The sequence below is a fragment of the Populus trichocarpa genome, chromosome 1 (genome assembly GCF_000002775.5).
Source record: "Populus trichocarpa isolate Nisqually-1 chromosome 1, P.trichocarpa_v4.1, whole genome shotgun sequence".
Lineage (NCBI taxonomy): Eukaryota > Viridiplantae > Streptophyta > Magnoliopsida > Malpighiales > Salicaceae > Populus > Populus trichocarpa.
Genome location: NC_037285.2, coordinates 28,230,569 through 28,257,459, shown reverse-complemented (window position 1 = coordinate 28,257,459; position 26,891 = coordinate 28,230,569). Strand labels below are relative to the sequence as shown.

At 31.3% G+C, this 26,891-nt stretch overlaps 1 protein-coding gene across 3 annotated transcripts; it reads left to right on the top strand.

The window, feature by feature from the left end:
* Positions 1 to 12,264: 12,264 nt before the first annotated feature.
* Positions 12,265 to 20,382, top strand: LOC7463852 (imidazole glycerol phosphate synthase hisHF, chloroplastic). Of its 3 annotated transcripts, XM_024593906.2 has the most exons (20): positions 12,267 to 12,580; positions 12,684 to 12,766; positions 12,873 to 12,967; positions 13,061 to 13,164; positions 13,271 to 13,440; positions 13,533 to 13,647; positions 14,023 to 14,078; positions 14,171 to 14,209; positions 14,878 to 14,976; positions 15,521 to 15,583; positions 15,671 to 15,733; positions 15,845 to 15,927; positions 16,103 to 16,211; positions 16,662 to 16,715; positions 17,440 to 17,527; positions 18,000 to 18,037; positions 18,623 to 18,728; positions 19,094 to 19,260; positions 19,640 to 19,729; positions 19,970 to 20,382. In XM_024593906.2, exons 1-19 carry the CDS (start codon positions 12,412 to 12,414, stop codon positions 19,697 to 19,699), a joined length of 1,761 nt encoding a protein of 586 aa, XP_024449674.1. In that variant the 5' UTR covers positions 12,267 to 12,411; the 3' UTR covers positions 19,700 to 19,729; positions 19,970 to 20,382. The 3 variants fall into 3 exon arrangements, 2 of the variants coding, with proteins under 2 accessions (XP_024449674.1, XP_024449673.1); XM_024593905.2 differs by having other exon boundaries at positions 19,640 to 20,382; XR_002979928.2 differs by lacking the exons at positions 19,640 to 19,729; positions 19,970 to 20,382 and having other exon boundaries at positions 12,265 to 12,580; positions 17,981 to 18,037; positions 19,094 to 19,137.
* The last annotated feature ends 6,509 nt before the right edge of the window (positions 20,383 to 26,891 follow it).

Below are 26,891 nucleotides of genomic sequence, written 5' to 3'. Positions count from 1 at the left end.
AATAAAAATAAAGCACCCCACTAAATTTATAAATCAAAACAATCTAGATTATTCTAGCAAATCCACAGATCACACTATCCCTATAAATCATAACAAAAATTCAACAATTAGAAAAAGCAAAACATTATTTGTAATTTAGTAATTTACAGTGCGTGTAGGTGAGAATGATTCCCCTTTCACCTTTCACCTTTCACCTTTTACTTTTTGTTAATTAATAATAATAATAATAATAATAATAATAATAATAGAGCTTGGACGCCCAAAAAGCACAAAGGGATGCTAGTGTTATCCCTGTCCTTTTCTTTTATTTTTTTTCTTCTCTTGTACAGGGTGAGTAATGCCAGTATAGCAGTAGGTAGCTTTCATGTCTCTTGCAACCTTTTGCTGATGTTTTTTCTGGCAAGTATTATTTACCATTCTCCTGGTAAACAAAAGATTACTCCGTTTATTAATCCAAAGGAGAGACTGGTGGCTTCAATAGCGCTGCGTGAAGTTTATTCCTTATAATTTACCAGTTCATTCTTTCTACCAGTCAGGCTACAATATCTTTTTTTTTTTATAGCATTTTACTCATACATTGTTAATTTTTGTTTTGTCTGACTAACCTGTTTGAGAATTGTTTTTTAAAATGATTTTTATTCAGAAATATATAAAAATAATATATTTTTTTTTATTTTTAAAAATTATTTTTGATATCAGCGCATTAAAATAATTTAAAAACATCAAAAAATATAAATTTAAAATAAAAAAAATAAAAAAAATTAATTTTTTTTAAAAATATTTTTAAAACAAAAAAATAAACAATGTATAATAACTATTCGAAATACCACCTGCGGAAAAAAAAGGAGGTACAATAAATTTTCTCGATGACTTGTAGAAAAGTAACCAAATATATAAATAAATAAATAAATAAAATGGCAACTTCTCAGATGATAGGTGGTAGACGGCGCACCGGAATTGTGTGACCTGAAAGGGGCATACGATGCTTCCATGTAGGCCACATACAGCTTCTTCTCGGAAGACCGGCACATCACCAGAATTCTACACCATGTAATGTGTGAAGAATTCGTCCACATGATTTCTTTGTAGGCTTGGTCATTTGTTCTCCTCCAAACCTAACTTTACCTCGTGCTGCCTTCTCTTTGATCACTAATTGCTTTGCTCTTTAAAAAAAACGGTTTTTATTTGTTTTAATGGAATTTATTTAATATTATCATAACAATTGTTTTTAAAAGATATTAAAATGATTTTCTTTAAAATTTTATTTTTAATCTCGGCATATTAAAATGATATAAATACATAAAAAATAAAAAGATTTTAATTTTTTTCAAAAATACTTTTAAAATATAAATATAAACAAGCTTATAACTAAAATTAGTGTTTCAGGAAACCAATTATTGTTGGTCTAGTAGTTAAGGTACTATTATACCCCTGCAAGTTTGAGAATACAAGTTCGATCTTCAGGAAGCGTATTTATTGGGAAAGGCAGCCACAAACCCCGAATGAGACTAATTTTATTCTTTAAAATGATATGAGGATACCCGAATAAAAAAAATAAAAATTTCTCTAAGGTTGGAAGATTGATCTCTCTGTCCAGATCCGTTAACTTAAAACGTTAAACTTGATTTGTAAGGCACATGTCTCTATATTTTATTGATTAATTTCGAGGTAATAACTGACGATTGAATGAAGAGTACTTGACAGACATATAACAAGTAAACGTCAGCCCATATTAATGAATTTCATTACATAGTAATAAGAAAATGAACATAATCTCTTTTTAAAAAAAAAACAGAAGAAGAAAAGGATTATTATGAAAATGTAACGTCAACAGGATATATATATTATTTTGACTTTTGACAAAACTATTATTTAAAAAATAAATTATTTTGACTCTTCATTTGACTATCTTTTTTGAAATGCAAAATTACAATAAAAACTAAAAAAAATAGTTTTTTTTTTCTATTACATTGGAGATGGATGCCCTTATAAAAAATCTAATTTCTCACACAAAGTAAAAAGGAAGGGGAAAGAGGGATGGGCACTTGGATTAGAGAATAGGCACTTGGATTAGTTTTTTTTTTTAAGACATTAAATAAACTGATAATTCATATTAGACGATGAATGTTGCATATGGAAAAGCTAATGAAAATTTGGAGAGATTTAAAAACCAGCTTGAAGAATCTCGATACCCGTTTCTTACATAAAAAAATACCAGGGTTTGATATAATTTCTTACATAAAAAAATCAAAATGTAAATATAAAAATATATGTAAGCATTTAATTAAATAAATTGATAAATATCTATGTGAATAAATAAAAAAATCATTAACAATAATCAAAAGAAAAATTAGAAATATTAAGAGATGAATGCAGATCAAGATATTCAATCACATAAAATGAGATATTTACATGATCGAGTTTACTTGACTTATTTATTTAAATCAATAAAATATAATAGAAATACAAATACAAATTAAATTAATTGAATAAACCCACACCCTAAAAACAATTATGCAAGTCCGAACATATAAGAAATATTATTTAAAAATAAATATTTTTATTTTAAAAAATAAAATTCATTTGTATATAAAAAAATATAGATGAATTAGAATAATATCTTCAAAAATCAAACATAAACAAAATAATTTTTTTAAAAAACTTTTGTCCAAAAAAGGTATGCAAAACATGTGATCCAGTTCATGAGATTTGGATAGACCTATAAAACAAAATTCAAATTAATCACAAAATCAATATCTAAAAAGAAACTAATGCAGAACAATAAGATCGTAAAAGAAAATGAGCAAAAAAAAATCAAATGACATTAGTTTTTTAAACTCATCACTTGAGTCAATAAATCTAAAATGCTACAAATAGAAAAAAAATGCAAAGTTGAATCTCCAACAAATCAAATATCAAAAGATGAAACCAGGAAAAAAATCAATTACACAAAATGATCTAAGAAAAAATTTTAATTAAAAGAATGAGGGTGAAAAAAAATAATAATTAGAGGACAACCAAAAATTTTCAATTGGAAGGTAAAATTGAATTGAAAAACAGCTTTAAGAAAAGAAAAAACAAATCAAAAGAACAAGGGTCAGGTCGAAAAATATTAAACAACATAAACTTTGATTGAAGGATAAAATTGAAATCTAATAAAACTTTAACAAAAGAGGCAATGAAATAAATTAAAAATTAAAATAATAAGGACCAAAATGAAAAAAAAACATATGAGAAACTGTAATTGATGGACTAATTGGAAAACAAATAAAACTTTTATAAAAAGAATAAAAATGAAATAAGAAATAAAAAAAATAAAGACTGAAATTGAAAAGAAAAACAAAAAACAAAAAGGACAATTGTACCCTTTACCTAACAATAGAGAAAAAAGGAGGGGGGGACGACCACCTCCGACAATACGACCACCAAACATCGTCACGTGCCACGCCATGAGAAAGAGGACACGATGGCGCTTCTAAAGCACTATGGACTGTCATGTTTGGGCACTAGGTGACTTCACACGCACTGCCCAAATGACGCAGACGCCACCTACTCATTGGTGTGTAATGAGCACGCGCCAAAATTTTCTTGAATAAGAAATTAAAAGGTAAACGTGAAAATAACCCCTATGACCCTGGTAATTACAAAATACTCATGTGAAAGTACAAAAATACCCCTGAATTTTGTTTAAAAGCCTATGAAAAGTCGAAAAAAAACCCTTGGTCAACAACTTTAAATTTTGTCGACCTTAGAGGTAAAAGCATATTTTTATTGTACAAAAAAATTGAAAAAGACTAACATACCCCTAATAATCTTTTAAAGACTAGTGAGCTAGTGGAAAGACCAAAACACCCCACCCAAAGGTTTCCTTTTTTTTTTTCCATCCAATAACAAGAAGATAATTTCACTATAGCAATCCACAATGAATTGTATATTATGCTATAATGAAACACTCACGCCCTGTATGTTTTTGGTAAATGTGTTTTAAAGTTGTATGTTACAAAGCCTAAACTTTGAGTATTTTGGGGTGGGACTAATTATAAGATTATATGGATTTAAAATAATTGCAATTTTCAAAATTGTTAAATACAACTAAAAAAGATTGGATGTGATAAACCAAATAAGATAAATTATTGGGTTTCATTGCAAGAGATATATTGGCCCTCATTTGGGAGTGCGACCCAAACAGAGGTTTACTAAAATACAATGTTTTTGCTTAAAATTAATTTTTTATGTTTTCGGATCGTTTTGATATGCTGATATAAAAAATATTATTTTAATGCATTTATGAGCAAAAAACATTTTAAAAAATAACCATAACCATATTCCCAAACACCCCATTAGAAAGACAAATGAGAATGGTTTTCAATGATATATATTATAAATACAACTAAAAGAGTTTGAGTTAGTTTAACTATTCATATAAAATAATAAATCATGTTTATATATATATATATATTAAATTTTATATCAACCTCATGTGGTAGTTGAATCGGTTAATGTGTGACGCTGCTTAGGCAAGGTCACGGGCCATTTATATTTTTTGCCCTTCTTTTTTTATCTTTTGATTTATCTTTCTTTTGATTTCATCATTTAATATGAGAGTTTTATTTAATTTTTTTTAATATTAGGTTGATGGTAAATCGATTTTCATGTTTTTTATCATACAATAAGATAAAAAAAAATTCAATTCGACCTAATGGAGTCTATAATCCGGGGTGTAGGTTTGGCGGGTTGACTAGAGGTAACCTAGCTTTTTTTTTTTCTTTTATATTTTTTCTTTGGACTTGCTCAACCAACAAGGTCATGTTAGGACAACTCCCACGTCATTTAAATTAAAATTCGGGCTAAACAAAAAGTAAAGATCAAGAGTTTTTAAGTTTAATTATTACATCGAATTTAATGATACTATAAAAAAACATTTCTATTATTTAGATAATTTTGTTTTAATGTTTTAAGAAATTTTGATCTAACTTACTGTGTTCGCGTGGACAGTAAAACTAATCTTATATATAACATATGGCATATTTAAATATGCAAGATCTAATGAAATATTATATAGAAGGTAGTTGTAACATAATATGATGTGTTCAATTGGATGAGGGAAGTGATGATGTGGATGACATTGATACTGACATGAAGGATTTGGATGTTAATGATGTTGATATAGAGATTCCATACAAGAAGTTACAATTTGTTTATTTTTCTTTTCAAACTAGCATATAACACAAAATAAAAAAAAATATTGAGAAAATAACATGTTTTAATAAACAGCCGCTAATAAAATTAGCACTGTCTTAAACAACTGCTATTGTTATTAGCATCTGTATTAAACAATCACTAATAACAATAACGGTTCTTTAAACATCAATGTATTCATTGTACACTTCAATTGATTCTAGCAACAATGGTAATTCATAAATTCTAATTCATTTTTTGTTTAGAATAGATTCTTAATAAAATGTATTAAAAGAAAGGGATAAAGAAGAAGGTCGGGAACTTGACTAGAATAAGAAAATCTCTTTATATATCTTCTCTTTTTCAAAAATATTAATTACTTTTCTGTTGAATAATTATCAACTTCACTTATTGTTGCCTGAAATTAAAATTGGGAAAATCAAACCTGAGAAAAAAATTAAAAAAGAAGGAAAATTTAGTAGAAAAAAGAAAGGAAAAAATTTCCAACTTTCAAAGCATATAGAAGAAAACAAAAGGGAAATTGAAAAACATAATTTACAAGGAAAAAGGGCAATATAATCTAGCAACTCTATTAGCTCATAAAGCAACATTTAATTTTGAAAAAAAAAAATTCATCACCATGCAGTGGCTTCACAATTATAGCCTTATCTCACCTAACCTTTTTAATCCAACAAAGGCCCTGTAATCTTCGACATTTTTTTTTTGTATAAAAGCCCACAAGACAAAGCCCTTTAACAACAGAAAAAGAGAATGATGCTGTCAGGCTCTTAGAGAGAAGAGGATGGTGCTAGAAGAAGAATCTTTATATAAAACAAAAGCAGTTTCCTTGACACCCTAAATCATGCAAAATTTTCTGTAGTTTATATCTTTGTTATGTCCATTAAAAGTTAATTTGGTGGTTGAAGTTTATTAAATGGTTAATTTGCAAGGCAAGAACTTTCATTGGTTTACAAGTTTACGCATGAGATTTTGTACTTTTGTGCTAAAATGTTGATAGATATATCTTATAGTAGACTAAAATATTTTTTTTATATAAATATAAACACAATTTAAAATTACAATTCTCTTCAAATTATGCTATTTTTTCTAAAAAAAATTAAATTGTATCTTTTTTAAAACTTTGTTGTAACAGTTGCATTTGTTTTTTTTAAAATCAAACTTACAAGTGAAGATGATTGAAGTACTAGTGGGTACCAAATTATTGATTGAAGATAGTACTATGATATTGATGAGGAAACAAAAAAGGATGTGGGATATGATAATGCATTATAAATTAAAGAAGTTGCATTGATAAAATCATCAATATGATTGATCCCTTCATCCAAATACGTTAACTTGAAATGCTATATTTGAATTAAAATGACTTATAGGACAATAGGACATGTGCTTGTGATTTATTGCATGCAGACACTCTTTAGTCAATTGGTAGTTATTTCCTCAAAATTAATCAATGAAATACATATGCTTGTTTTATAAATCACTTTAATTAAAATTTAATGTTTCAAGCTAACAAATTTGGACGGAGGGATTAATTTTATCTCCGAACTAAAATCTTAAAGATCCAATTATATTTATTAGAATTACTGGTTTTCATTTGCCAAAAATGCAACCCCTCAAAATAAAAGTGTCATTTAACCATTTTTGTTTTTTAAACATATTCTAAATAATTTGATTGAACAAGAGTAGCCAAATACAACTGCAATTCTTGACAATCTCACGACAAGAATGACTAAAGTTGTAACTCAAAACTATACCCAGTCCCTAGCAGTAATCTATGATATTGTTATAGTACAAATTGGTATCAAACTTAATGGTACCTATTATGCTTTATGGTCCCAAATTATAAAGATGTATATATAAGGAAAATACAAGTTGGGATACATAAATGGTGACCTTCCACAATCATAATCGAATGATCCGAACTTCAGAAGATGGAGAACAGAAAACTCTATTGTGAAATGATGGATAATTAACTCAGTGGATCCTTATAAGAAACTTTATTCGATACACAACTACCAAACAAGTATGAGATTTAATCGCTACAACTTATTTTGATGGATCTTATACATCTCATGTGTATGATTTGAAGAGACAAGTAACATGAATGAAACAATCAGGATAATCCATATAATCATACTACAATTATCTCCAAAGCTTATAGAGGGAAATTGATTTCCATATACCAAATCCTATGAAATGTGTTGGTGACATACAAAAGTATAATGCTCTCATTCAAGAGGATCAAATTTATATTTTTTTGGATGGACTAGATGATAGGCTCGACAAGATAAGGAGTGATGTATTTCAATTGAACCTGTTTCCAACATTTGAACAAGTTTATGCCTATGTTCAAAGAGAAGACATCAAACATACGATTATACTTACAAATAGTAAATCCTACTGATGTATCTATGGTTTCTAGAGGAGGGAAAGCTAGTTCACAACGACAACAAGCACTCCATATGGCCAAACCTGGAACGCTTTCATTATGAGGATGTAACATGTATAATCTAGTAAAAACTAAAGGACAAGTGGAGAGTGGAGGCAACAATTATTCTCATTATGGAAATATAAAGCATACATAAGACATCTGCTTTAAATTGCATGGTTACCCAAAATGGTGGATTGAGTTAAAGGCACGAAGCAATGAACAACTGTTAGTGGCACGAGACAAGCAGTATTGGCAAACACAAGGCCCTAACTGTTATTAACTCCATTTGTAAAATCAAAAGATGAAGCCATAATTCATTTTGAAGATTAAGGTAATAGTTGTTATTATACCAGTAGTGCATTACTTGCTTCTAAATAATCTAATAATGACTAGATAGTGGACCTAATGCAACATATCACATGACTTTCTGTCTATGAGACTTTGTCAATACTATATAACCAAGATGGACCGGTATAACCAATACTAATAGGGTTGTATATCCTATTACAGGGGTTGGAATAATGCATATATCACCCTTTATATCATTGACCAATACTTTATTAGTGCCTTCTTTTTAAAATAAGTTGTTGTCAGTGGGTCAAGTTACTAAAGAACTAAATTGTGTAGCACTAATATATCCAAAATTTTGTCTTTTTCAGGATATTCTCACGAAGAAGATCATTAAGTGTGGTACTAAGAGAGAGGAGCTATACTACATGGAAGACTTCAGTTCATGTAGAGTTAACACTATAAGTCGTTTAGTAATTGTAAAAGAAAAATAGATTTGGCTATGACATTATTGACTGGGACATCTATTATTTAGCTACATGAAGCATTTGTTTCTGAAATTATCTTTGAATATGAATTATTCAAACTTTAGATGTGAAACTGCATTTTAGCTAAGAGTCATCGTGTATCTTTTCCAATCAGTTTTAGCAAAAGTGATATCCTTTTTGCCTTGATTCATTCTAATATTTGAGGACCATTTCCTATTAAAACTGTCTCTGGTAGACATTAGCTTATAACTTTTTATGGATGATTATACTAGGATAACATGACTATATTTGCTGAAATGCAAAGACAAAGTATTTGATGTGTTTCGTGCATTCCATGTTATGATTCATAATCAATTTTTTGCAAAAATCCAGATTCTTTGATCCAAACAAAAATACTGACATATTATTAAAATTGCACGTGTATTGTTATTTGGTTCATAAGTATTGGTAGCTATTAGGATGATAGTGTTGCTACTATCGTCAATTTATTGAATCACATGCCTTTTAAAGTTTTGAGATTCAAGACTCTACTATATGCTTTATAACAAAATGTTACTTTATCGTCCATACTTCTTATTCCACCACGTGTGTTTGGTTGTGTTGCATTTGTTCATCTACATAAACGGACAAAACTTAAACTATGTGTTGTCCGTTATGCATTTCTGGGGTATGATACAAATAAGAAGGGATTTTGTTGTTATAATCCTCTTAAAAAATGGCTCTACACTATAATGGATGTCACTTTTTTAGGGTCATAAAGTTTTTACTCTTGAAAAATATCTACTTATCCTTTTTTAGGGGGAGACATGAGATGAAAAGCAGAAGTGGTGGAACACAACATGTGGTGCTCAAGACGTTCAAATTTTAATATAACTAGAGACAACATACGATGCTTAAAACGTCCAAAATGTAATATAAATAGAGCTAACATGTGGTGCTCAAGACATGAAAAAAACAAAGATAACCCAAAACATTAGAAGAAATTTTGTTGTAATAAAAACACCAGCAGCTCTAAATATGGCAAAAATAGCTTCAAATGTGGTTGCTAGGAATAGTGCAAAAGGCCCAACAAATGGTGCCATCAAAATATCACTAGAAATAGCTCCAAATATAGCATTTAAAGGCGTTGCAAAGGGCGTTAATCTGAATGAATCTATTGTAGCAATAAGGCTAGACGTCAATAAGACAATAGCTGAGGAAGATAAAAAAAAAATGCACATCACACATATATTAAAACCCCTCTTCCTAAAGTACTCGACAATGAAAATCCTCTTTATGAGGATATTCTTGAGGTAATTTTTTCTATACCATCTTCCAATAATATTTTGGATATTTCTACTAGCTATCACTTACATTTCAGGCACAATAGGGGCAAACCCTCAACCTGTTACTCTCCAGATGATAAGGGGAAAAGTTCAAAGTACCTAATTTCTAATTATATATCCATGCAAAGACTACCCATGCCTCTAAAAGCCTTTGCACACAAGTTGTCCTTTTGTCAGATTCTTTATGGGATTCATAAAGCCTTGGTAGATCTCAAACGGTCCCAAGCAATCCAAGAAGAAATGGTAGCCTTGGAAAATAATAGAACATGGGACATTGTCACACTACCACAAGGAAAGAAAATTATCGGGTGTAAGTGGGTGTTCTCCATTAAACATAAAACAGACGGATTTATTGAGTGATATGAGGCGAGATTGGTTGCAAAGGGTTACACATATACATACAGAATAGACTATTAGAAGACCTTCTCTCTAGTGGCGAAGCTAAACACAATCAGAGTTTTGTTATCCTTAGTTGGAAATTTAGATTGACCATTATACCAATTTGATGTAAAGAATGCTTTTCTTTATTGAGATCTTGAGGAGGAGGTGTATATGGATATTCCATCGGGATATGTTTCACCCACTCTTAGAATTGTATGCAAATTACAATGAGTTTTATATGGATTAAAACAGTCACCACGTGTATGGTTTGGTCGTTTTAGCATGGCTATGAGTAAATATGGTTTTCAACAAAACAATTCAGATTATACCATTTTCCTGAAAAGACAAGAAGGAAAGGTAACTATTTTAATAATTTATGTAAATGATATGATCATTACAAGAGATAATAAAAAAGAAATTAATAGGTTGCAAAAGTAGTTAGCTACTGAATTTGAAATGAACTTAGGTGGACTTAAGTACTTCCTAGGGATCAAAATGGTTATGTAATATCTCACATCGGCGGATGAGGACTTGAGGGAGGGCCATATATGAGCATGCTCACCTTGACTAGTAAGACGCATTTTAGGGTCATGCGTCATTGCCAAGAACAAATCAGTAAGGCCTGTGGGGCAAAGTGGACAATAATTTGCTAGTGAGGTGGGTGTTACATTAGTATTAGAGCCCGACTCATTGGTTGTCCGGTTGTGCCGACGGGGTCGTTGGGCTCTTTAAGGGGGTGGATTGTAATATCCCATATCGGCGGGTGAGAATTTGGGGGATGGCCTTATATAAGCATTCTCACCTTGACTAGTAAAACGTGTTTTGGGGTCATGCGTGGCAAGAATAAATCCGTGAGGTCTGTAGGCCAAAACAAACAATATCTTGCGAGTGGGGTGAGGTGTTACAAGCTAGATCAAAACGAAGCATCTTTATTTCCAAAAGAAAGTATGTATTGGACCTTCTGATTGAAGTGAGAATGCTTGACTGCAAGCCGATAAACATTCCAACAATTCAGAATCATAAACTTAAAGTGTATCCTGATCAGGAACAAACATATAAAAAGAGATATCAACGATTAGTGGGTTGGCCTAACCAATCAATTCATGTATTGTCCTAGCAAGGACCATATGGATCTAATTGTTTGAATAATTCCATATCTAAAATCCACTCCAGGGAAAGAACTTATGTTCTCCAATAATGGCCACTTAGATATTAAAGGTTAAATGGATGTTGACTGGGCAGGGAACTTGTCTAATAAAAAATCCACATCTAGCTACTTTATTTTTATTAGTGGCAACTTAGTTACATGAAGGAGTAAAAACAGAAAGTAGTAGCATTGTTAAGTGCTGAGACCGAGTTTAGAGGAATGACTAAAGGTCTTTGTGAACTTCCCTAGCTTAGAAGACTACTCTAAGAAATTGGTTTCACTCCCAACTCAAGAATGAATTTGACTATGATAATAAAGCTGCAATTAAACTATCTTAAAATCTAATTCAACATGATCAAACAAAATCGATTGAGATAGATCGACATTTCATTAAACAAAATCTCAAAGAAAGAGTGTTTCACTTTTTTTCTTGTAGATCAGAAGATCAACTTGCTGATATACTCACAAATTCTGTCTCTAACAAAAGCTTTCATGGCTCAATTAACAAGTTGGGTATTAAAGACATCTTTGCACCAACTTAAAAGAAAGTGTTAGCATGAGCTGTAAAATTAAAATATTAGGAATTAATTTCTATATCTTATGATTATATACATCTTGATAATTGTAGGATTAAATTCATTTTCCTATCATAGTTATCTTAAGAAAGTTGCTTATATATATAAAACACTACTTTGTAATAGAAAAAAAAACAGAATCACATTCCATAGAAGATTTTTTCTTTGGTTTATCAGTTTTGATGTGTTGATATAAAAATAAATTTTTAAAAATAATGAAATATATTATTTAAAAATATTTCTGAATAACACAAAAAAGAAATACTTTAAAAAACTTATTAGCTACTTAGAGTTCGTTACTTCTTGTTTTCTAGTTCGATTTTCTTTTAACTAGAAACCCAAATCCATATTAGTGGATAATGGCCCAAACTGAACGTAGACTTTTAGCCCATAACAAGAAATAAGAAGAAAGGAGGAGCAGAGGGAACAAAGTCTTGACGACACCCTAGAACTGAACAGAACAGAACAGAACAGAACACAAGTACAAGTCCAAATCGTCGACTACTGAAAATTAGCAGGACAGGAGTTTCGAAATACTGTGGAGCCGCAGTCGAAGCAGTGGTTTCGGAAAGCTGTAATGGAGGCAGCACCATTTACTCCTCCTCCTACTTCTTCCTTCAAAACTCCATCCATCTCCTCCTCTTCTTCTCTTATATCTCTTTCAAAAAATTTCTCGAGAAACCACCTTCCTTCGAAGTTCAAGTCACCTAGAAATCTCTCAGTTCGTGCATCCAATGATGATTCAGGTCCCCTTTTTCTTCATCTATCTCCTTAAACATATACACAACATCATCTTTTACTAAAACTTCTTTTTTTCTTTCCTTTTCTTTCTTTTAATGGATTTTGCAGTAGTGACTCTGCTTGATTATGGTGCTGGAAATGTCCGTAGTGTCCGAAACGCCATTCGTCATCTCGGTTTCCAAATCAAAGATGTGCTATTTTTTATTTATTTTTTTAATTCATCTTTTTTGAGTGTATGTAAGTAATGCAATAATAATTTATGATTTTATTTTGGAAAAATGAAATAAAATCAAACAGGTACAAACTCCGAAAGACATTCTAAATGCAAGGCGTCTTATATTTCCTGGTGTTGGGGCTTTTGCACCTGCTATGGATGTCCTTAACAACACTGGGTTTGTCTTTCTGTCTGTCTTTTCTCTTTTCCAATTGTTGCTGTTTGTGCTAATATTTAACAATCCATTTCTTTTTTGTATTAACATTTGCAGGATGGGCGAAGCACTCTGTACCTATATTCAGAATGATCGCCCATTTTTAGGCATCTGTCTTGGGCTTCAGCTACTTTTCGAGTCCAGCGAGGAGAATGGTCCAGGTCAGTCTCGTAATTTTTTCTGCTAAATTGGAAGCTTTGACATTGCTCTTTCTCTATTTTTTTTCCTTTTCCTTATAGAGTATTTGAATTTCTGCATTTGTCTCAGTGGGTGGTCTTGGTCTGATTCCTGGCGTGGTGGGGCGGTTTGACTCCTCAAATGGTTTCAGAGTACCTCATATTGGCTGGAATGCTTTGCAAATCACTAAAGACTCTGAAATTTTGGATGACATTGGAAACCGCCATGTGTATTTTGTTCACTCTTACCGTGCCATGCCAGTGCGTCTTTCTTTTTCTCGTCTCATCGTATCAGTTATCTTGTTGCATAATTCTGCTATGCGTATATTTGGTTTATGAGCATTCCTTTGCAGTCAAATGAAAATAAAGAGTGGATTTCCTCTACCTGCAATTATGGTGATGAATTTATAGCTTCTGTTAGAAAGGGAAAAGTGCATGCTGTTCAATTCCATCCAGAGAAGAGTGGAGGCAAGCTGTTCATAACCTCTACTTTTCTTTTTCTTCAACATATGGATTGTTAGCATGATTAAATTTCAGCTCCACTTTGTAAACAATCTTGACGTTTGCGTTTTGTTGTCCCTCTTCGTTCAAGAAGGGGGTTGTTTTTTTCCTTCAAGACTTTACCATTGGATTTGGATACTTTCTGCCCTAATGATCTTGAATCTCTTGTACATACAGTGAAGAATGTATGAAAAGTATATATAGAATCATTTTCTTGTTTTCTGCTTGAGATTAGGTGGTTAATTCTCTCTGATATGCTGTACAGTAACTAATTTTGCATGTGAATGTTAATAAGACTATCTATTTAACATTGATTGATATGATCTAAAATGAATTTCACAGATGTTGGTCTTTCAGTATTGAGGAGCTTTTTGCTTCCAAAGTCATCTCTGACAGAGGTAGACTCTGTACTCTGAAATTGATGCAACTTCAATGTCTCTTGACTTCTTTATTGAAACATCTAATGAAATGAAACTTTATTTGAAGACAGAAGCGTACTGAAAGGAAAGCATCAAAACTTGCAAAAAGGGTAATATTTCCCGAACTTAAGTTTTATCTAAGTTGTTTTGAATTTTCCTTGTCCCTGCTACAAATCTTGTTTTGTGACTACACTGAGTCTGAATGGCTCTCATGGTTTTTCATCCTTTGAATTTGGCATCTGTTTGGATTTGAGTTTTTTGAACACAGAGATTTAAGAACTGCTGTATGTTGAGGCGATTTCTGCGAGATAATACAATTTTTTATTGCCATTTAAAGGATTATAAATACTTTTTCTCAGCTGATAATCAGTGGGACTGTAGTTTCCTCTCTGTCTCTCTCTCTCCTTTTTATTTTCAGTTTTCTTTTCTTTTAGGAAGGATATCCATTTTGTTTGTTCTCCTAGTTCTTTCAGATAAATAAAAATTCTATTGAAGATATACATGAGGCATGATTGCATGGAGGAGAACAAGGTATCCTCTAAAAGTATGAGTACATATGCAGAATATAAAAAAAAAAGGGCCTTCCTGTTGCTTTGTGTGTCAAATAAAGAAAGTCCTAGAAAGGCTCCTGAGGAATTTCACCATAAGGAAGCAAAATGACAATTCTATACCACAGCAACTGCTCACATGAATGCACTCGAACTAATCATTTTTATCCAAGTATGTGTATGTGTGTTCTTCATAAGGTCCTACGCTCAGTGATATTGCTTCTCTTTAGGTAATTGCTTGTCTTGATGTGAGGACAAATGACGAAGGAGATCTTGTTGTAACCAAAGGAGACCAGTACAATGTAAGAGAACATGCAGAAAAGAATGAGGTATGGCGAAGAATACCACTTGCAATGTGTGGGATTGGCATGTGACTAGAGACCACTGCATGTTGAAAGTGCTAGTAGAAAAAATAGCGCCAGAACTTTGTGAAACCTTGAAATGGGCCAAAGATATACACATTTTAAGCAAACATACATCTTGCATTTTTCAATTACCTTGTTAAATGCTTTAGCTGTTTTGTCTGTTTCTTTCTTGGACATGCTTCTGAAGTTCATTTCTTAAGGTTGGAATCCTTTATCTTTGATGGATTATTGTTTTCAATTGACAATGAATGCCGGAATTGTGGAATCGAATTACTCATTGTGATTCCAGTTACATTTTAAGGTGAATGTTCTTGTGTTGTGCTGATGGATTAATGCCTTCACCTGAAAAAAAGAAGCTTTTGATTCTATTTAGCCAAGAAAAAGGGAAAGAAGTTGATGATTCTAAGTGAATGCACTTATTTGGTCTCAATCTTTTCCTGAATTGTAACCATTGGTGAAAATATGTATTTGCATCTCATTAATGGTATTATTGATGAGAGTTTTTTAGGTTAGAAACCTTGGCAAGCCAGTGGAACTTGCTGGAAAGTATTATGAAGACGGTGCTGATGAGGTATGCTTTCTTTACCTGATTTAATTTGATCCATATACTGCCAAGGAGCAGTAATAATGTGCTTAACATGCTATTGTTGACTTTCAGGTTAGTTTTTTGAATATCACTGGCTTCCGCGACTTTCCCTTGGGTGATTTGCCAATGTTGCAGGTTGGTTTTGTAGCTATTTAATTACATGCTAAAAATAAGAAAATTGTTGGTAACTTGTAGACAGAAGTATCATTTATCCATAATTTTAATTGTTTTGCCATGCTCTTGAAGGTTTTGAGATGCGCTTCAGAAAATGTTTTTGTACCGTTGACAGTTGGAGGTGGAATTAGAGATTTTACTGATTCCAATGACAGGTATGATTTCAGTGTTATGTGGCAGATCAATCTTACGGCCCAACATTTTTCCAACTTGTATGCATACAATCTTTCCCATAATTTCCCCAATATATAGTTTCCTTGTCGTCTTCACGTGTCATTAATGATTAGTTAGGTGCGTAGGCATATTATCATTAAGTCATTCTCCATTCAGGTATTATTCTAGCTTGGAAGTTGCATCCGAATATTTCAGGTCTGGGGCTGATAAGATTTCTATTGGAAGTGATGCAGTCCATGCTGCAGAAGAATATTTAAAAACTAAGGTATGCAATTGCTGTAGAATCACTAAACAAGAACAGAGATCAACATAACTAATTCTCTTAGGAAAACTCAATTTATTTGATCAATAGTTTTAACAACTGAATGTCTAGGTAGGTGCATATTTATAGCACCAAACCAAATAAAATAAGGAAAGGTAAAATGTAATGATAATGGGAAATTTAAAAAAATTGATTAGAAAAACCTAATAAATAAGAAATAAACTAGATTGTTATTTGAAGTACTAGATAATAAGTACTAATGCCCCTAAATAACACTAATATCTAGAATAATCATACAACACTAAAGTGCCTAAATAATCAAATATCAATTCCCATCTTGCCTTTCTTCATTCCCCATCATCAGCACTTCCCAGTATTTGATTTACTTAAAAGTTCTGTTTGGTTCACATCCTTGTGTATTTCCTCCTAATTGCCCTTGGACTCCACTTGTAGGTAAAGACTGGGAAGAGCAGCATAGAACAGATATCAAGAGTCTATGGAAATCAGGTAAATTCCTGTGTAGTTTGAAATATTTGAACCACCATACTCTTGGAAAGAGTTGTTGCCTTTGTAACATATAAATGCTCTTAATGGGTGTCTAGAGTAGCAGAGGATAAAAGGATGCAGATATTCACATGTTTGATTTAGATGAATCTTGTCAAATGATTATGATTGACTAATTGTGAATTGTATCATTTTAGTTTATTAACAAAACAGATATTATGTAGATGATGTGGTGACAAATGTTGTTGGCTCCATTTCTGTATAGCATTTTACTAACTGAAATTCAGTTTCCAGTTTGGTTCCTTACATGTATTCATGAACAAAATATAGTTCACTGGGTTTTGATGGCTTCTCCTCGGCAAATCTTGCTCTTCTAGCATATAATGATTTTATGTTGGTTGGATCCCTCTTCCATTTTTGTGCTCTATTTTTTCTTTCCTCCTTTAATTTCTGTACAACTGCAACCGGGAGATGGAAATAGAAGATTTTCTAGCACCTGTCAAGGTACAAAGACATGATAGTGTTAGCTAATCTGATTAGGTTTTCACACCATTTCAATTTTATCACATCGGTAGAAGAACAGATGGTAATTGTAAAAGTTTTGTGTTTCCAAAGTTGGCTTATATGTTATTGCCAAGTGAGCTTATAGAATGTTTTCAGTATTGCTGGAAAACATAGATCAAGTTGTCTTTCTAGTGACATGACAGGAGATAATACTTGATTGCAGGCAGTTGTTGTAAGTATTGACCCTCGTAGAGTGTACCTCAATGATCCTAGTGATGTGGAGTTCAAGTCAATTAGGTTGACTAACCCAGGTAAGAAGAATTTGTTTCTGCTAGCTCCTTTTACTTCCTTGAAATCTGCTATTGAATACATATTTACTGGTTGTTCATGGTATTCTTTAAATCCATAAGATCCAAAAAGCCCTTGCGATTGGTTCAAGTGCTAAAATGGTGGAATGAGGGTGTGGTAGATCCTATATAATAAGAAATTTTCCAAGTAAAGATAATAGTGATGGTAATAATAACAAGATCCCGAGTCTCACTAGATATCTAATGGATCGTCTTTCATTTAAGTTTAACTGTTATTCATCATTTACCTTTTTTGTTTCCAAGATTTTAACCATGCTTTTAACTCTTACCATCTAGTTTCCTTCTTATGCTGCCAAATGAATTTCTCGACAAGCATAATGTGTGCATACATGCATAAGAGAGTTATGCGCTTAGATTCGTTCTCTGTAATCAGATTGTATGTCGAATGGTTATTAGGTTTTCACAATTGTGTCAGGTCCAAATGGAGAAGAATATGCCTGGTATCAATGCACGGTAAGCTTTATTTCTTAATGCAATTAAAACTGAATCTTAATTCTGGAACGTTGGTATTTTTAATTACACCCTGTTTGACTTGATTTCTAGCCATCATTCTGGCAAAATGATAGAGATTTTAAAAGCTCTAGCATGCACGTGTCTGTCATGCTAGCTTGCCATTTACATATATGTTTGGGTGAATACCTGTATGTAAAACCGAGGTAAAATTTCTGCTTCTATTGCAAGATAGTAGGGTTCCTACACCAGGAAGGACAAAGAGGGTCATAGAAGAATGTTAATTTTCTCTCTCAACTGACATGCCCTTTAATTTCCAGATGCTACTCTTGTCATTGGCAGTCTACACTTAGTTCATTCATATGCTCAAATAACTTAACTACTTTTAGAAGACTATAAATAAATATGTTCCTGAATCGTCAAATTTTAGTCAGCCAAACAGAATTTTGACATAACCACCACCACCTTGACTTCAGTGCTGATGGTGGGTTGCATGTGGTAATTTTAATTTGACATGCTACAAATTCCCCGCACAGGCCAAAATTAACTGACCATTTCTTTCACTTCTTTTCTTTCCCATCTGTTAAGATTAATGGTGGGCGAGAAGGTCGACCAATTGGAGCTTATGAACTTGCAAAAGCAGTTGAAGAGCTGGGGGCTGGAGAAATATTACTGAATTGCATTGACTGTGATGGTGAGGACTCTTACTTCTCAGGGAAAGGCCTGTTTCAACTAGATTTTCTGCAATAAAAAAATGGAATAATCTTGGAGAAAGAGTACTGCCCTGAAGCTTCTTTAAAGAGGCTAGGATGATTCTTCTCTTACTATTTCTTCAGAAAATGTGCATAACTGATTCTTTTTTATTTTTGTCTTCCTGAAAGTGATGGCATTAGTTTGTGGTTGTCAATGATATGAAGACTGTTTCAATACTATTTCAATGGGTTCTAGAGGCTTTATTGTTCGCTTCAGTGCATGTGCATTCATATATTCTGTTTGGTGTTCTACTGAATCGATATTCTGTTTCTTTTAATTCTCAAAATTACTTGTGTTGCCTTTCAGGTCAAGGGAAAGGATTTGATATAGATCTAATAAAGATGATCTCTGATGCTGTGAACATCCCTGTGATTGCAAGCAGTGGTGCAGGTGCTGTTGAACACTTCTCAGATGTGTTCTCAAAGACAAATGCTTCTGCTGCCCTCGCTGCTGGCATTTTCCATAGGAAAGAGGTATAGCTAGCAATCGTTTGATTGCTTTTTTTAGCATCCAAATCCAAAAAAAGATGTTTTTCATCATTAATCGAGTTTTTTCTTCTGTTTAATTGATGAAAAAAAGCCCTTTATATATATATATATATATATATATATATATATATATATATATATATATTACTGAATGCATTTCCCTTTTTTTTTTTTTTTTAATGTCATGAGATGGCATTTGATGAACCATTAGAGATTGGAGTTCTATATTGTGAAACTTACAGCATGAAAATCTCAAGTTGCCGCCTCCCACAACAATAAGAGCTTTGGGAACATGCTGCTCTATCTTGTCATCTTCTTTATTGGTTTTATCGCTTTGCAAAATCTCAGACTTTCTGGCTTGCAGGTGCCCATTCGGTCTGTAAAAGAGCACTTGTTGAAGGAAGGCATAGAAGTCAGGATCTAATTCCATTCTGTGTCCTACGCACGGATACAGGCAGCGTTTCCGAATCTCTGCTTCCCCCCCACCCCCCTCCTTTTGTTTCTAGCAAGAAACTGTGTAAAACTTGGCAGGGCATTATCAGCAAAATTTAACGAGTCTTATGCGTATAATCTGCAATCTTGGAAATTTCATAGACAGAACATTAAATATTAAAATTGCTACTGGTAATTTGCTTTGCTTGTGACACCCGGTGGATCATCGCTTTCTGAATAAAAAGTTGGCATGAAATTTCAGGTCAGCGTTTAGCAACAATGTGAAGCCATATGGGTTTTTATCTCCGATGTCATTGGACTTTCAATGCCATGGTTCTGAAGAAGCAACGATGTGTTGATTTCCTATATCATAAATCCGGAAACTCCAGTCCCCAAGATCCGCTGTGATGACATGTAAAGAAATCCTTTATCCTTTATTCTCGGTGAACATAGTCGGATCATGCAAGCTCGATCTTGGGCAGATTTGAGTCAACTCAAAAAATCATGATATGTTTTATACGATTTAATATAATCGACGTGTAGTATTTAAAAAAAGTAATGTTATTAATATAAAAAATAAGTGATGTAATATAACGAAATGATCCATTACATTCCTTGTACTGGAGGCTTTGATAAGTCTCATTTGTCATTATAAGTTTTAAAAATTTATTTTAATCCGTGTTTTATTTTATTTGTTTATAATTTATATTGCATGTCTTCTCAAATAAAAACATTTAATGAATAATTTTACTTTATAAATTTGTAATTATATCGTGTTTAATTTTATTAATTTAATTAGAAAAAACAAAAGTTGTTAAGATTTGAACTATTGATATTTAATTATTAATATTTTGTTATTATGTTAAAGAAATAAAAAATTGAAAGTTTAAATTATTAAATAAATCTCAATTAATATTTTTATATTAATCTTTGACTCTTTCGTTCATATGCATGTTGTTTTCACTATTCACTTCGCCTTACAATAACACTAGCTAAGAGTTGCATTACATAAATATTACCTTTAACTTTAAATTGCTATTAGTTATGTAACTAAGATTTAATTTCTTAATACATTATACTAAATTGCTTGAGAGAAATAATTCCTTTTAATTAATTAAATAATTTTTTTTTGATTCACGTGGAGTGTCCGGACCAGCTTCCGCGTACCTCGATTAATTCCCACAAATTCTAAAATTAACGACGACAAACCTTCCATGAACTTCAATATTTAATTTTTAATAATACAAGTATTGGACTAATCATTGGACATTCATGGAAGCATTGGCGAGCCGTAAAGAGGAGTGGGAACCGTTAGAGCATAGAAAGAAAGCGAAGAAATAATGATTGGCACCTGGTTTTTATTCGATCATGACCTCAAATACAGAGGTGCTCATGTACAAGGACCATGCATCATTTAAAAATATTAAAATTCTTATAATTATGTGTTCGGTATTTTAAATAGTTTTTATAGTTCTGTTTTAAAAAATAAAATTTAAAAAATATTTTTAATTGCTGTTTTAAAACAATAGTTTTTTTTAATAAATTATTTTAACTTATACAAAAGTAAATTAGAAACACTATCTAATAACACTATCTAATATATAAAAAAGTATAAGCTAGCTTATTAGTGCGCATGATGTGATAGCTATAGTCATGTTAAAATCATTGCAATGCAAATGCAGCAACCGTGGAGGTGCAAAAAAACAATTACAAATAACTTTTGATAAATAAAATTAATGTTATTAATTTGATAATCAAATACTAAGTGCTTTTGAATACATAATCCAGAAGATACCAACATACTAAACTAATTATAGAAAAAATAACTTTCGTTCATCACATTTGTAATATTTTGAAAGAACAAGAAAGATTTGATAGGAAAGGACAACAATACTCTTGAAGGAGTAGATATTAGATATAAATAAATGAGAGATACTTTGATAATTGCTTAAAAATGATAGATATAAATAGGATGACAAAAAAAAAAAAGAAAGAAAGAGAAGAAATAAGAAATTAGAAGAGAGGAAACCAAAAGGGAGAAAGAGAGAAAGGAGAAGAAGAGAAGAGAGGGAAATAAAGAAAAGAGAAGAGAGGGAAATAAAACAAGTTTTTAAGGTAATATTTATACTTTGATATGTATAATTGTTGTTATTAGTTATGATTTTGAATTTGTTAAGATTTAGGGTTTTAAAGTTTATATTTTTAGTTTAATTAATGGGTTAATTGAAATGTTAGGAGTTAATTGTTATGGGTTTTTGAGGTTTTAGTTGAAATTTGAAGATCTATCATTTTTAGAGAGACTGGTGGATTGGGATTCTGAAATCTCGATCAACCAGTTGGCCTGACTGGTTTTGGTCGACCGGTAGATCAATTTCAGTCGACTGGTTGTCTTGATGATTTTGGTTGAATGGTTGGTAAATTTCAGTTGATCGGTTGACCCAGCCGTGAAGGATGAACAATTCTTTTAGGTTCAGTAAGTTTGAGATATGTTTGTTAATGATTAGGTGGATCTGTTTGACATTTATAATTACGTTTTGGTCAATAATCTTAGAGTTTTATTCTCTTATGTTATCGGCTTTGAGTCGTTTTGACCATGTCTTCATTTATATTTAGATACTCCTGATATTCCATGGGCTAAGCGTTAAGAAGATTCCTTCGATATTTGCTTTTGTTTTCTTACTACTTCTGAGTAAGGTGAGTGAATAATATTTCATATACAAAAAGAATAACATAAATTTTGAATTTTTAATATAAAATGGATCATACTTCTTAGTAATATATATTATTTATTATATCTTTTTTATGATAGAACATAGTCATTTATTGAGATTGATTTCTTGATATGAGATATTATATACATCTGAATTGATATCTCAACATTTGATTGATTGTATGAGTTGAGTCTTTAAGAAATGATTTTGTTTGTTTGATTATAACTCAATGGTATGCCAGTCAAAATACCCATGCTAACATGGTAATGTTAATCTTTGTGCTCATCGTAGTTCTGAACCCTAGTTTGTTAGAGGGATCACCAACCTGTATTGACTGATCATCCCACAGCCTGAAATATAATACTCACTACAGTTTGATTTTCTAACAAGCCTTACTTCATGCTATTTCTTGTTATAGTTTGCTTGTAAAATTCTCCTATAAAAACAAAAAGCTAAATTTATATATATTTCTCATTGTTGTATTGCATCATAGATGTATATTAAATGCTATTTAATCACTGAGTTGTTAAAATCATCTTCTTATTATTTATACTTTTCAGGCTTATAGCTTTGCTAACAAGTCATTTATAATCCAATCTTTTAAGAATTGAGCTACAATATTCTAGACTCTTTCTTCCGCAATATGTGTAAATTAAGCAACAGTAAATAACAGAAATAACTAACATTTAAACGTTGCGTTGGAACTTAAATGGTACACTGGGTTTTGTTAAGCCATAGTAAACTATCTTTGATTCAAGGCGTACGAGTTAAAATGGATTTCCCTCCTGTTAGTTTCAATTCACAACATTTTTCCCTCTTTCATTTTCGGCCTTGTCTTCAAGGATGAATTATGGAAACCTGAGATTGAAGTCCTCCACAAACTCCTAAACAACATTAGCAGGAGATTAATTCTTCCAATGGATGATGATTTGAGTTGCAGCTTGATTTCCACTCTTTATCATTCTACATTCCATAATTGCTTGAGATTGCAGAGGAGTCTCTTTGAAGAAGCAGGGAAGTAATGAGGCAGCCATTCTATTGCCAAGACGTTTCTTTAATTGAGATACATAGAACACCGGGTGGATGGCAGCCGAAGAAGGAAGATCAATTCTATATGCCAATGTTCCAATTTTCTCCAAAACTTGGTATGACTTGTAATATTTTGAAGCTAATTTTTGAGAGGCTCAGTGTGTTATAATAGTCTAACGATAGGGTTGTAACTTGAGATAAACATAATCTCCTAATTAAAATTAAGTTATTTCACTTCTTTTTTTATTATCCATATGTACCATTCTCTGCTGTGTATGCTGTAGATTAGCTCTGAATGTCTTGAACATCTCTTCTCTTATGATCAAATAAGAATCTATAACTTCTATAATAAAATCTTCAGGAAAATAGGGTATGTGAAACAGTAGAGTTAGATTATACAATACCTCATAGGGGGTAGCCTTGGTGGCAGTGTGGAAGCTGGTGTTATATGACCACTTAGCCAATGGTAGTGATTTGACCTATTGCGTGGGAGTCTTTCTAGCAATGCAAATGTAGGCGATTTCAAGGCATTTGTTTAGAGCCACAATGTTGATAAAAAACAAATCTAAGCCGAGAAAAATAAATTTAACCTGCTTTGATTTTGTGTTTTTGACCTTTTTTTTAGGCATTTGAGTTGATGGATTGGTTTGCGGATGTTCCTAGAGTATTTGTGATGTGTTTTTGGGTTGAAATGACTTGAAAATTATTTTTTTGGACAAAAAAGGTGCTGGCCTAATTTTTTAGCTGTCATAGTGGTGGCCGAAACCTGGACTTGCAGACAATATGTCGTCTATGTATTTTTTTTTCAAAATAAATAAGGGGACAACCCCTTTAAAATATCAAAAAAAATAAAATAAAAACAAGCCCAAGCAAGCGTAGGCCTAGGCTTGAAGGCTTACCCACGCGTGTGGGCCTATAGCCCAACGTGCTTGGACTCTTTTTTGGCCCTCTTTTTTTAAATATATATGTTTGATATAAATTTAAGATAATTTTTTTTTACTCGGTTGAGTTTATGACCCGAATCACAGGTTTGACAGGTTAAGCCACAATACCCAAGTTATTGTTTTTATTTTATTTTATTTTTTTCTTATTTATTTTTGTAAGATAATTTTTAAATTTATGTTTCAATTTATATCGATCATATGTGTTTTTTTTATTTCCTTAATTACTCTTTTTTGAATAGAGATTTTTTAAATTATTTTGTATGTATTTAATTTTTGAAGAGATTTTTCTGATTCATCTATATTTTTTTTAATCTTTTGTATATATGAATTTACTTTTTAAAATAAAATTATTTTTTCTAGATAATATTTCTGATATGTACAACCTTATATAATTCTTTTTTTATTTTATTCAATTAGTTTAATGTGTGTGTCTATTTCTATTATAGTTTGATTAAAAAAAAATTTGAATAAAATTTTTTTAGCAAACATAACAGGGTAAATATTATCCCATCTTGCGAGATTAAATATCTTGATCTATACATGTTTCTTGATTTTTCCAGTTTTATTTTTTGTTATCATTGATGACTTATTTATTTATTTATCAACACATATAATTTACATTTATGTGATTACATGTATGTGTAAACCTTTTGATTTACACTTATAATTTTTTTTAACTATATACAAAAATACTTTGAAAAAATCTGTATGTACAATTTTTTCAAGGAAAAAAATATTTGACGGTAGGCAGGTATTATAACTAGCGCTTGTAGCTGATTTCTTAGCTCATGTATTTTAAACTGATAGGGATTATTCTTGCATCTCACTGCATTATCATCTTCTGAAATGTTTTTATTGCCTTTTCACCAATTGTTGTGGCAAAGAATGGGATATTAAATCACTTCCACAACCAAAAGAGTTTGTTAAGTTGGTTTAAACTCAACTATAAAAGGATGCAAGACGACATTGAAAGAAGTTGCATAGTTCACTAGAGCAATGCCCTGTAAAAGTAAATTGAACAAAACACAATGAAGTGAATATTCGTTTATATTCAATCAATAAATTCTATTTAATTAAAGAAAAAAATATTTTGAGAAAATATATCTAAAAAGGAACAAAACATAAAAAGATCCCAGATAACCCAACAAAAAAAAAAAGGATGTAAAAAGCATATAAAAAACAATGAGCTTAATCTTTAATAAAATAAAAATCAAAGGATAAAATCTAAAAAACATTAGCTTAAAAGAACGATAAAAAAAATCAACTCTTAGCGAACATCCTTAAGCTGGGTTAATTTTCCTAGTTGGAATCTATGAAATTCCAAAATGGGATTAACCAAGTAGCTTAAATCCAAATCAACTCAATATTAAAAGATGAAATTGAGTGTAAAAAAAAAAACCAAACTAAAAAAATTTAGCAAAGGAAAAAAAAACAATAGAAAGAATAAGGATAAAATCTAATAGGAAAAAAAAATGATCGAGGGTGTAATTGCCAAAAACATTGCACTATAAAAATTATTTCATATGACATAAATAACAATTAAAAAAATGGGAACTAAATAAGACAAATTCTAAAAAATCAAATGAGGTTGAAATTGATTTTTTTAAATTTTTATAAGTTATTTCAAATAAAAGAAATATTAACCAAAAAATCAAGAACTAAATAAAAAACAAAGAGAAGTAAAAAAAAGTAATCAAATGAGGATGAAATTGAAGCAAATTTTGATTTTAATAAGTTATTTGAAATAAAACAAATATCAACCAAAAGATTAAGGACAAAATCAAAAACAAAAAGAAGTTAAGGGGGTGATTTGAAAAATTACAGGGCAAGGCGCAAGAATCGAGGGGGAGAGAGGAAAAAAAAGTAATGTTTATCAAAGCCAAACTGAAATTCTATTTTCTATATGCGCAATCTCAACATAGAGGAGACACTGAGACAAATCTAATGACGCTCCAGAATGATATTTTTAGTTGCCAGAATCAACCGCATGCGCCGTCCAAAGACAACATCGTAAAGAAAATAGTAAGGCAAAGGGAATAATGAGATTATTAAAGTGTAAAGCTCAATTGAATTGCGTAAAGCACGAGTAGAGTGACATTAAATCGAATGTAAGCATGTAAAGGAGTGTGTGAGAAGATTTTTCTTTGTTATTAACCTTTATTACATGTATTCACAATGTCATAAAAAAGTGTGACAAAATAAAAAATGAAGGATCTTGTAGAAAAATAAGATAAGTTGGAGGTAATAATGAAGGCTTTGATGAGAAAGTTGGATAAATTAAGTGCTGAGATGATTAGTAGACATGATGTTCCTAGTCATAAGGGAAAATAGGTTAAAAAGGAAGAAATAATGTTCAGTAGAAGCATAAGATAAAGATTAGGCATTTCCAGGTGTCAAAGATTTGGGCATTATGCATCAGAATGTCCAAGTAAAAGGATTATGATTTTGGGAGATGATGGAGAAATAGAGTCAGATAATGATGAATCTGAATGTGAAGACA

Bases quoted from the DNA above. Each gene is read 5' to 3' on its own strand.
- LOC7463852 (XM_024593906.2), top strand. From the start codon at position 12,412: ATGGAGGCAGCACCATTTACTCCTCCTCCTACTTCTTCCTTCAAAACT. The intron at 12,767-12,872 runs GTGCTATTTTTT...AAAATCAAACAG, and splicing joins TCGGTTTCCAAATCAAAGAT to GTACAAACTCCGAAAGACAT. The intron at 19,261-19,639 runs GTATAGCTAGCA...TCTGGCTTGCAG, and splicing joins GCATTTTCCATAGGAAAGAG to GTGCCCATTCGGTCTGTAAA.